Source organism: Danio aesculapii, chromosome 3, assembly GCF_903798145.1.
Source record: "Danio aesculapii chromosome 3, fDanAes4.1, whole genome shotgun sequence".
Taxonomy (NCBI): Eukaryota; Metazoa; Chordata; class Actinopteri; order Cypriniformes; family Danionidae; genus Danio; species Danio aesculapii.
The window spans coordinates 15241062-15253886 of NC_079437.1; the positions used below are offsets into that span (position 1 = coordinate 15241062).

The 12825-nt window shown below is 35.7% G+C and overlaps 1 protein-coding gene across 1 annotated transcript in view; it reads right to left on the minus strand.

Moving 5' to 3' along the window:
- The window catches only part of pold1 (polymerase (DNA directed), delta 1, catalytic subunit), a 38429-nt gene extending 29459 nt beyond the window's left edge, over nucleotides 1-8970 (minus strand). The window contains exons 1-7 of the mRNA XM_056453235.1: nucleotides 8875-8970; nucleotides 7130-7313; nucleotides 6184-6297; nucleotides 5953-6093; nucleotides 3554-3679; nucleotides 1948-2116; nucleotides 1745-1859 (exon numbers count right to left, since the gene is read on the minus strand). Coding sequence (XP_056309210.1) covers nucleotides 1745-1859; nucleotides 1948-2116; nucleotides 3554-3679; nucleotides 5953-6093; nucleotides 6184-6297; nucleotides 7130-7310 — 846 coding nt within the window. The 5' untranslated portion in view covers nucleotides 7311-7313; nucleotides 8875-8970. The remainder of the gene's footprint in view (nucleotides 1-1744; nucleotides 1860-1947; nucleotides 2117-3553; nucleotides 3680-5952; nucleotides 6094-6183; nucleotides 6298-7129; nucleotides 7314-8874) is intronic.
- Between the last annotated feature and the right edge of the window lie 3855 nt (nucleotides 8971-12825).

The window sequence follows — 12825 nt, forward strand, 5'->3', positions numbered from 1 at the left end:
ACGATAGTATGGTTTTCAACGAGATCTAAAATTACCAATGGTATCAATTTCAATACCATTATACCGTCATAAAAAACAATGCACCAACATAGAAGACAAGGATTAAATATTAATTAAATATAATTTATTTGAGGCCTAAAAATGTATGGGTGGCTGTCAACATGGGACAGCGTGGAGGAGAAGGGAAGAGGTGGGGATAGATGGTGACTGGTTGTGCACTAAGTGACTTGGTCTCGAAAAAAGACGACAGTTGATACTGCAGTTTGGCAGTTTCTTGGGTTTTGATCGAAGGAGAAGGGAGAGGCAGTAAATACAGACGAGGCAGTTTGAAAAATTGTGCAGCAAAAAGGTGCCCGCGAGAGATGAAAATACCTCGAACCTAAGGTCTCATATACGGTATTAAGTTCCTGAATGGTTTAGGCACCAGCCAACAGTTTGATGACACTGCCTGAGCCTATTTTTTTATTATGCACGGTAATACCGTATACCGCAGTAAAATAGGGAGGTTTGACGGTATCAAACTTTGGATACCGCCCAAGCCTAGTTATAAGCGTACTCTCTCACACACACTGAGTGGCATACTTTCCATCAACGTGTTCAAATAGCTATCAAACAACAAAAATAAAAAAATTAACATTTCTTTTCAAACTTGACTAAACATGACAGAAATGTGTGCTCTTTTTTGTTTTATTATTTTAGGCTATTGATACATACTTCAGACTTTACATCAGATTTATAGGGAGAAAACAGAATCACGCTCGTTCACGCCAGTAACAATCACACAGTATGAACTATCAAAGATGCGATCGGAGAGAACTGCAGAGAGCCGTTGACATCCGTCAGATTTTTGGCATGCTAAACATCTGTAGCTGTCAGCGATATAAATCATGCCGTGTGAAATGTGTTCTGATTGAAAATAACATCGGCGATCACCTACAGCCAATGAGAGAGCAGCTTCCACTAGTATGTACCTGCAGGCCAGCGGGAGGTTGGGGGAGAAGTTAAAAGCGCTCATTTTCAGTTTATTTGGACACAAGAAATGGAGGAAAAACGAGTGGAAATTTAGCAGGAGCGCCGTGTCTGGTCGACGTGTCATCTGAGCAATACCACAACCAAGTCGAAACAGAAAAAAGTTGAGGAGAAATTGTTAATTCCATTCAAAGCCAGGTGAGCAAATATGTACAATTTCTACCCCATGAAAGGCTTCTTTCTCATTATGTAGTTAATAACAAAAGATATACTATATGACCTTGTGTTGTTTCCATGTCATTTTGCGTGTGTTTGGTTGTGAGATGTAGTCTACGAACTGAGACAAAGTTGTGTGCTATTCTTCCTATTGTAAAGTCATGCAGTGTGAACCCCCTGTCACCGATCCATCCTGCAGTGTGAACAAAGCAGCGACAGAACGCTAGCCTAAATAGTCAGTGTTAAAAACATCTGTGACGCCACTACTTTGAAAATCGTGCAGTCTGAACTCCGCATAATTGTTTATTACATAGAAATTTGTTGAACAAATGCAAATAATAATTAAGATCAGTACAGACTTGAAGACATAAAAATAATGTACTGCTCTAGATCTCCCAATAATCTGCCTTTAGAGATAGGTGTCGCAAATATTGCTGGAAATTTAGTGGAAAGACGGCATAAGATAACTTTAAGTAGCAAGAAACTCCCCCTCATAGGTGTAAACCTAGGTGAAACACCTCAATAGATCACTCAAACACCCAATGTGATTTTTTTTTACCTTTCCCGGATATTTCGAGTCTGTCTGTCCTTCCCTCCTCTCCTCCCTCAGCTGGTATTTCCCTTTAGGAAGCTCAATCCAGCAGCAACCAACCACATTGCTGTCTACCATGAACCTGCCATCACATGCAAGTACAATAGATAAGAATAAAACACACAAACCCGATCACACGTCAGCAGCAGACATATGAAGTAAACACAAACCTGATCTCAAAGTCAATGTTTGCTTCGAAGGCCTGGTAGCTCTGAGTGGCGAAGTTGGCAAATTTAAAACCCTGCTCCAGGAGACGCTTCGCTGGGGCGACCAGACGCGGCATCGCCATCGTGATGCGCAGGAAATCATGAGGTTTGTTTCCATGGTAATTATACATACCTGAACAAAAATACAGGAAAGACAAAACAAACAGTTTTTTAAAGCAGTAAAATTGATTACGAGTTAAAACTTACATAAACTTACAAAACAATGTTTATTTTCACTTCCCATTCATCCCATTCAAAGTATTTATAAGCAGCACTTTCACTTTTTTTATATCTTTTTTATTGTTTTCAGCATAAGAAAATAAACAACATAAACAGAACAAACAAACAAACAAACAAACCAAAAAAGGTACAAAGGCCATTTTACAATACAGACAGTCAGACACAACATAATACTTTATCATCAAGAAAGCATAAGATAGAAAAAAATTGAATTAACTATAAAAAATAAACAATTTAGGGCCGACGCGGTGGCGCAGTGGATAGCGCCGTCGCCTTACAGCAAGAAGATCACTGGTTCGAGCCTCGGCTGGGTCAGTTGGCATTTCTATGTGGAGTGTGCATGTCCTCCCCGTGTTTGTGTGGTTTTACTCCATGTGCTCAAGACATGCGGTATAGGTGAATTGAATAAGCTAAATTGTGGGTAGTGTATGTGTGTGAATGAGTGTGTATGGACGTTTCCCGGTGTTGGGTTGCGGCTGGACGGGCATCCGCTGCGTAAAACATATGCTGGATAAGTTGGCGGTTCATTCTGCTGTGGCGACCCCGGATTAAAATAGGGACTAAGCCGAAAATTAATGAATGAATAAATAATTTACAGAGAAAAGTGTAGGCTCCACAACTCGAAATATGCCAAACCAATCCCACCTATAATGAGTTACAAGTCAGCATTACTGATATAAAACATACTTGGATTCTAGATTTTAAAGAATATGTTTAGTTTGTTTGCACATAACACATAACTAAAGCTCCTAACCCAGGTTTCAAAGACACGGCACGTGATCTGACTTCCAATTTTGTCAAATTATTTTCTTTGCTAACATACACAAAGATACTGCCGGTGATATAGATTTATCTCCTATTTCTGAAGTGTCTTCAAAAATTTTGGCTCTGGTGACAGATCAATCCTATATATTTCAGATACGTTCTGCCAAAATGAACTCATTTTATGGCATGACCAGAATGAGAGAGTCAATGTACCTTTAATGTTTTTACATTTATTGCACAATAAGGATACATTTGGGAAAATCTTGTGTAATTTTACTTCTGAATAAATTTTACTTTTTTTAAAGTTGAGAATTATAAAATTATATGCATACCTCAAGCAACAAATCAGTTTACATTTTACTAGTTTGAAGTCATGATGCTGAATATTCAGCCTTAAATCACATGAATAAATGACATTAAAATTAAAATATACAATAGAAAGTTTTTTTTATTGTAATATTTGATGAAACTTCACATTTTTGAACAAATAAATGTATCAACTTGGATCATGAAACGTCTTTCCCACTCCAATAAGCAACCAGAAAGTTACACCACGACTGCTTACTTTCTTTCTTGGTGATGTCCACGGCGAGCACAGTGACTGCAATGTTGTCTTTATTGGAGCGCATGTCCTTCAACACTACAGAGTTCAGCTCTCTCTGAAACTCAGCCAAGTGTGCATTCGTAAACCCTGAGAGAAAGAGAGAGAGAGAGAGAGAGAGAGAGAGAGAGAGTTAAGTATCCTACTAGCAGCACAAAACATTGATGCCGGTCACAAAGAGAGGAGACCAATAAAAACTTCAGTGATGCACTTAGGGTGCACTCACACTAGGCTATCCGAACCATGCCTGGCGCATTTCCCAGTTCATTTGACAAGTGTGAGTGCTCCGAATCGTGCCCAGGCATGGTTCAGTTGGCCGGCCCTGGCCCGATTGGAAGAGTTGTGCCTGAGCGTGGTTGGATGTGCAAAGCGCATCCAAGTGTGAAACTGAAGGTGCGACGTCACTTTTAAAGGACTGTTTCATGTATATTTATTAATCATTCTTACTTTTCAAAGAACACAAACTGTCATAGTTTATTAAAGACGCAAACCCCTCGCTGCACAACAGCTGCACCTTCAGCAAAGCTCCAAATATGTGCTGCACAAGGACTTTTATGATGATTTATGAGCGCCAAAAGCTGTGGATTTGTTCAGCAAAATATTTGACTGTGTGTCACTGCATCCCAATCAACAAAAAATAATACAAAGCGATATAACTAAAGCAATCTCCACTGTGCTGAGCGAGAGCTATTCTCTTCCTGTTAAATTAAACAGTCGCATCATCGACGACATAAGCGTACTCCGGATGCAATGTGAGTGCAGGCCCTCAGGGGAGAGGGGACAAGCGCACTTCGGCACGGTTTAAGGCAACTGTACCTAGTATGAGTACGCCCTTACACACAAACAAACAAACAAACAAACAAACAAACAAACAAACACACACACACACACACACACAGAATTCAACATGGCTATAAATGAATCCTAAAATGTTATCTGTTAGATAAACTGCTTATTATTATTACTGTTTATCCTAAAATGTTATGATTGTTAAATATACTGTGAATTATTTATTTATTATCATTACAATTGTCATTTGGTTTCATATGTTCTATTCAATGTAAACATTGCAAATGCTTTGGCAATACATATATTACATTTGTCATGCCAACAAAGCAAGTTTGAATTTTAATTTGAGAGATAATTAAGTTCCATTAAGTTCACCTTTTTTTTTTTTTACAATTAAATAACTATTAAAAACATTTTACTTTCAAAACAAACTCATAATCATATTCCTTTAATTCCCCATATTTCAGTAGTTTTTTGGTAATGAATCTACCAACTTATAGTATGCCAACTCTGATCTCAAACGAAAAGCTACAAGCCTCAAAAAACATAGATACAACACTTATTACATAACAATAGCTTTTGACTTGTCTTCCAAATTGGTAGCCGAGAGAAAATTTACATTTTTCTTTCAAACTTAATACACTATCTGAAAAAAGTTTTGTTGCCTATCCAAGTTTTAGGAACAACAAATAATAACTTGACTTCTAGTTGATCATTAGGTATTCGAGGTGGCTTACATGAAAGGTAAAGGCCTTTAGATTACACTTATTTAACCAAAATAAAATATGATCATATGATCAAACTAAATATGTATGACTCCCATGAGCTTGGAGGACTGCATCCATACATCTCTGCAACGACTCAAATAACTTATTAATAAAGTCATCTGGAATGGCAAAGAAAGCGCTCTTGCAGGACTTCAAGAGTTCATCAAGATTCTTTGGATTCATCTTCAATGCCTTCATCTTACCCCAGACATGCTCAATAATGTTTTTGTCTGGTGACTGGGCTGGTCAATCCTGGAGCACCTTGACCTTCTTTGCTTTCAGGAACTTTGATGTGGAGGCTGAAGTATGAGAAGGAGCGCTATCCTGCTGAAGAATTTGCCCTCTCCTGTGGTTTATAATGTAATGGGCAGCACAAATGTCTTGATACCTCAGGCTGTTAATGTTGTCATCCACTCTGCAGATCTCTTGCACACCCACATACTGAATGTAAGCCCAAACCATAATTTTTCCTTCACCAAACTTGACTGATTTCAGTGAGAATCCTGGGTCCATGCAGGTTCCAATAGCTTTTTTGCAGTATTTGTGATGATCGGGATGCAGTTCAACAGATGATTTATCAGAAAAATCGACCTTCTGCCACTTTTCCAATTGATCAACAAGAACTCAAGTTTTTATTTGTTGCTCTTAAAACTAGGATCAACGACAAGACTTTGTCAGGTAGTTTATTTATACCCAAAAGTAAACAAGTAAAAAAAAAAGAGATCTTGAGAGAAAGAGACATTGAGTAATAATGAACAATGTGCTCAATACATCTTAATGACACCAAATAGTACCCTGGTATCTCACCGTTAGGGGCAGGAACATAGAAATATGGGGCAAATCCATGAATATGGCAACACACACTATTCCCATTGTCCGTCACACCAAACATGCGCACTATGGGCACTTTGCCCTGAACCTGTCCAGGCATTCCTGCTACCGCCGCTCCTAAACAGAGGAAAAAAAGGCACATTTAGAGCCAGATCTGAATGGACATACACATGTATATACTGTATGTGTATTGAAAATGCACATTACCCAAGTAGTAATCCAGGTCTATCTGCTGAAAGATGAGCGTGTCTGATTTTGGATGAAGAGGTGGTGCATGAGGTCTTTTCCAGCGTGGATTCAGATCAGCAGAGAATAAATCACCTGAGCAAAAGTCGGTAGGTCAGATTGAGGTCAAGGGTCACACAACAAATTAGGCTATGTTCAAAAATCACCCCTGAACTCTATTACATTAGTCCACTTGTACAGTAGACTTGATTTGTAAGTGGAATGAATGAAAACAATTGAAGTTTGAAAATGAAGTTTAACAGGAGAAGCCGAACACTGGTGGTGCGGATGTGGAGGGGCGGATTCAGAGCAGATCAAATAAATAAACAAGTTTATTCGTAACTAACAGCGCATCAAGAGCTGCTGCTAGAAAACATCTCCATATAGGATTTTCTTCACTTATTTATAGTGTGAGCACTTACTGTTTATTGCTGATGAGTGTATATATGATACAAAAAAAATCAATAGAGATCAATGGGAATTAGGCTTTCTTGACCTAAACACCCAGAATGTATTGCGTTGCTTACGACACTGTAAAGTCTAGATAGAATAAAGCTGCGGATACGATATTAATCAATATAGCATCATTTTTGTAACACTTTATAACAATAATTAATATTTTTACAGTTCTGTGAGGGTTGGGGTGGGGGTAGGCATTAATAAAATAAAATTTATTGGGTAATTTAATAAATAACATGATCAATACTCGGTACAACTTCTGTTTTTACATTACTGTGATGGTCAGGTTTTGGGTTAGGGTAGACATTGATAAAATAAAATAAATGAGAAATTTAATAAAAATATATAAATAATTCTTGTTAACTTTCGGTCGCAACCGAATCTAATCTAGCAACAACCTTACGACACGTTCCCGAGCTTTATAAATGAAATTAACCATCTTTAAAGCAACGACAGAAGACATACTCACCTACTGGGATGACGTCATGACCAGCTTGCCCCTCCCCTGACTCCACCTCCATGTCCATTTCATCAAACAATGCAAGTTCCTCTTCAAACTGGGAGGGGCCATCCTCCCACTCTGTGCTAGGCTTGCCTTTTTTGGCCTGCGAACCCATTGCAGGGCCACCATTGCGCCTTTTAATATCCATTTTCTGCAATAACAATAATAATCACTTTATATGCAAATTCATCAAGCTTTCAATTAATTACTTCAGTCAACTAATTTTGTTTGTTCCCAGGGCTTTATTTGTGCCAGAACAAGCCGGAACCTCAAAATCTGATCCGGCACACTATTTTACCGATCCTCCTCCTCACCGCCCTTCACTTTCTTCCGCGACATCCCTCCCTCTTCTGGTAACATGCTGAATCCGATACCCTGACCAGTTTCGCGACCTCGCAATTTACAAATTAAGGGGGAGGGGGGGGGGGGGGGCAATGGCAATGCTGGGGGTCGCTTGGTGATTTCCAAAATTCATTTTATTAAACTACTAAAATGCCCATATTTGATCCATAACCTACAGACAAAAAAAATAGTACCTACTGAAGAACAAAATAGTTACTAGTTACACTAAAAAAACAATGTGCAAATAAAAATCCTTCAGCCTTTCCATTTTTTGCGACCCCTGGGGTGATTAAGTTATATTAAAGACACAGCAGATTGATTTTATGGCACCAGGTCAAACCTTCTGACACCTTTACGGCACTCACGTACATTAAAAATAAATACAGGCCACAAGTGAACATGAAGGATGGTCTCTGACTGGCATTCTTCAATACTAAACGATGAATATATTAGATTAATAGTACACACATAAATGATGTGTAAAGGTTTATTTATTTATAACCACCTCAGAGGATATTGTGGGTCACGAGTCACTAGCTAGGGCTGCGCGATTTGGCCTAAAACCTAAATCTCGATTAATTGTACATTTTAACTCGATTACAATTAATGAACGATTATTTTATTTATTTATTTATTTATTTATTACTCCACAAAGTTTATGATTTACAGGACATGAAGGAAAAAATTTAAAAGTGAATATATAAGCCAAGTCAGACGGTTAAACATCTCAGCTCAATATCTCATAACCAAAATATAACATTAAGTTGGAGGGCGTGGCAGCTCTACATACACGTGTATAAAAAGGCGGAGTTAAAACAGTGGTAATGAAGTCAGTCAGAATTAGCCGTTAACCGTTTGTTCATGCGGCTGACAAGTATGACACTTGTTAGAAAACAATAACAATTTGGAAATCATAATCTTTTATTATTTATAGGAATTATATATGCAGTTAAAAGCTTCAGATTTTGACTTTTGATTAAAGTTATATCGGGTTTTTGGGTTGAATCAATCATTATTGAAAATCAATAAGCAGCAATACAGTGTAAGGTTAGAGAAAGTAATAATCAACTTTAGCAGACTCGCACAGCAATTACATGAGACTGTTAATTTAGCAAAATAAAAGCGATTATTAGCTATGCAGCAATGTTAACGTTAGGACAGTATAAACAGAAATCAGGTACACGACGTTTACTTTGAGAATGCGCATTACACATGATACAAGGCAAACTGGACAAACAAAAAACTTAGCACAACATGTTAGCACGATGCAAATAAGAAAGTGAGGCAGCAAATTCATGCAGCGTCTGAAAAAATAGATGCAACAGAAACTGAGGTGAACAAAGCCATTAAACAAATGCATAATCTTTCACCTTTTAATCCAGCTCGAGCTCTAATACTCCATATACGTGTTTCATAAATCTCCCGCCACTTCACTGAGCTGGTTGAACGTCAGTTTCCACCGCACACGAGCAACATCCGTTTTCCCGGTAAAACTACGTAGAGCGTTAAAAACGCCTGCAATTGGTCGGTATGTCGGAAGAGATTTTTCTGCAGGGTTGACGATTCTGTCCGCCATTTTGAGAAGGTCTTTTGGTCCCAGTTTCCTGATTACTTTTTGAAGTATATTATAAATTGGTCAATATAACTGATAAAATGGTTTTATTTATGTACTGCAACTCTGGATGATTGGAAATGAACAAAAAATAACAAAAATCCTTATTTTATTTTGAAAGTACCACATCCACAAAACAAAATGTATGCGGACCGTCCCAAATTGTAAACTATTTTTCATTGATCTAAAAATTTTTTATGATTCCCTGACTTCTACGTAGAGTAATAACAAAGCTATTAAGACATCCCAACTGCTGAAAAAATACTTAATGTACATGATTATTTTTTTGTTGTTAATTCCATTGTATACTGTTTTATGTATATTTCTGTCCTCCTCTGTTTAATTAATAAATAAAAAAATGTTGAGAAGGTCGTGTCTGATGAGCGCAGTTTAAAAAATAATTGATAAACAAAGTAAAATTCACATTTGTGTCACAAAATAAACCTTAACGGTTTAAATGCAGCATTTATTACATATTTTTATATCTAGATGTTTAGTCATATATTATACGCTGAACATAATTGCAATAGCAAATACTTGATTCAATTAAAGAATTAAAGGTAAAAAAATTCATTTACAACAATTAATAAAATATTTACTATATTTACTATATTTAAATATTTACATATTACATAATATGTTTCAGTGCATACTATATTAGTTAAAGTTAAGTACTTTATCTGGCATCATACTTACAATATTTTGCATACAATATACTCAAATAGTCAATATATACATTAAAATTCACTAGACAAAAGGACTGAGATATGTTCAAAATAAATAACAATAACGACAAAAACAATATAGCAACACAAATATTTATTTCACAAACAGTTATTTATACTACAATGCTTGTTATCTCGGTGATTACAAATATTGCAAATATTTGAAGATGCATTCCATCAAAGCAAAATGGATAAAGAATATTCCATGTGCAAAAAATAATAAAATATTATCCTTGTGACATATTATGCAAGTACATATTATCATTCAGTGTGTACTATATTATTTAAAGCCAAGTGCTCAAGCTGACATAATAGTTTTACATAACGTATATTCAAATTTTAAAATTACAGACCAAAATGACTTAGATATAAGCCATGTTCATAAAAATTACAAGACAACAACAACAAAACAATAATAACACAAATAAATCTTACATGAGCTGTTCTCTTTTGTGTCTAGGTTCTCAAGGCTCTCTGTCTGTTTTATGACCTATTTTGTGAATATTGTATTGTCTGCAATGCTGTTAATAACTGCACTGCCCTTTCAGTTTGAAAGTACTCATTGGCAAGATTGTGTTTACATAAAATATTGACAAAGCAAAGTACACATGTAAACAGAAGAAAAGTAAATATATACTCTTGCAATAACAACATCAGTAGGTGTCAATTATTTGAATAAATAATGGTACAAATAAAACATGAGAATGACATACGTTTTGCTTTTACAATAATTAAGCCATCCCTATTGTCATTATCTATGGAGACATTATGAATGAATATTTTCATTCATTTATTTTCCTTCGGCTTAGTCCCTTTATTCCTCACGGGTTGCTACAGCGGAATGAACCAACAACCATTCCGGCATGTTTTACACAGCGGATGCCCTTCCAGCTGCAACCAAATACTGGGAAATGAATTAATGAATTGATACAAAATATATAATATATATATAATATATATAAAAAATATATAATATATATAAAAAAATACAAAATATATAATATATATATAATATATATATAATATAATATATAATATATATATATAATAAAATTAGAAGAAAAATATTATCAGACATACTGTGAAAATTCCCTTGCTCTGTTAAACATCATTTGGGAAATATTTATAAAAGAAGAAAAACTAAAAGGGGGGCAAAAAATTCAGACTTCAACTGTATATACACAGGGTTGGGCAATTTTAAGTGTATCAAAATAAACTACAAAATACAGCAGCCACAAATGTAGCAAGATAAAATACTCTATTTTTGTATTTCAAAAATACTACAAAATACTTTCCAAGGGAACTTGACATTTCTTTGCAAACCTTCTGTCAATAGGACCAATCCCTTCACTATTAAACTGATTTAGTGAAGTAAACAATGATTGATAACAGCTTTTCTCTGAGCACGCTTAAGTCAGCTTCTCTGCACCTCATTCACCTCTGCTGTACATGAGGAGGTATTCATAAAAATGTAACTTGTTTCTCTTTGATTTTAGTGTAGATTTTGAACAAATGTCATACAGAAAGTACTGTCTCTGATTATCTCTTTAATCACTGTTAAATCCATTTAATGCAGATAATGAGCTGGAAAATAGTACTGTATCTCTTGATTGTGAAAATTGCCACTATCTCTTAAAAGTCTCTTCAAAATTTTTGCAATTGAAATCTTCAATACTCAATGTAAAATCATGATTTCTGAAAACTACTAAAATCTCCAGTTTTAGTCATTTCCATAAATCATATTTTTTATTTATTTATTTATTTGCAATTGTGTTCTCCAATACACAATATAAAACACGATATCTAAAAAAATCTGGTTTTGCTGCCATAAAACCTGAGTTGTGAATGTTTTGGGGGGAGTATTACATATTATTGTCTCATACTGATTAACTATGTCAAAGTTTGTAATAACTTTAAAGAGCACTATGCAGATCAGCAACTGGCATTTGAAACAGCCTATTAAGTTTTGTAGATATCACTATTGTACTATGTTGTTTATCTTATTTTCCTGTCTTATTTTGACTTGCTCTTGAATCTACCACTGCTATTTGTCTGTTACTTTCTTTATATGTGATGCATATTTTCCATCCATACTGCGAGCATTGACCACCTTCTTCAATATTAATCAATTTTCTAGTGTGATCTCAAGCCTTAGCAAATAACTGAGAAAGCACAGATCAAAGGCTACGTTTTTATGATGTCTTCATGTAGACTTCTTGCAAAGTATTTTACAGTATTTGAAAAAAAAAACGACAGCATTTTAAAAATACAAAAATACAAGACACTAAAGTATTTTGACACAAAATATTAAGCCATTTTCTTAACCCTATCAAATACAAATTACAAAATAGTATATTTTATAATATGTATTTGAAATACATGTATAATAAATACTGCCCATCCCCGGACTCTATATATGTAAATATTTGAAGTGGATTAAATCCGTTTATCAAAGTTGTCAAAGTCCTAAAACTATTCAGCAACACCCTTTCTTGACATCTTTCTTCATCTACTTTATTCATCCATAACGTCTTGATAATGACTCTCTCTCTCTCTCTGTATGTATGTATATATGTATATATATATATATATATATATATATATATATATATATATATATATATATATATATATATATATATATAATGATCAAGTTTATCGAAGCAGCTGCTGGATTCTGAGGGTCTGCAGCTGAAAATGTGCACAAAAACGCAACCTCACTTCCTTCGCGGGATGCAGCTTTTCCATAAATGTTTGTTTCAGCCAATCACGGGTTTCGTACAGGTAAACGCCTAGTTCTCTGGGGAAGTGCTTGCTGCGATGATAGACGAGTCTGCTCCTTCATTTACAGATCAGGGAGGAGGAGACGGGTCCAATAGGACACGCCCAATAAAATGACGCGCTTGGAACTGTCACGATGACGGACAGCCAAATTGTCCAATAGACGATGAGAATCTGCACGTGAGTTCCCGCCCACTGTCAGA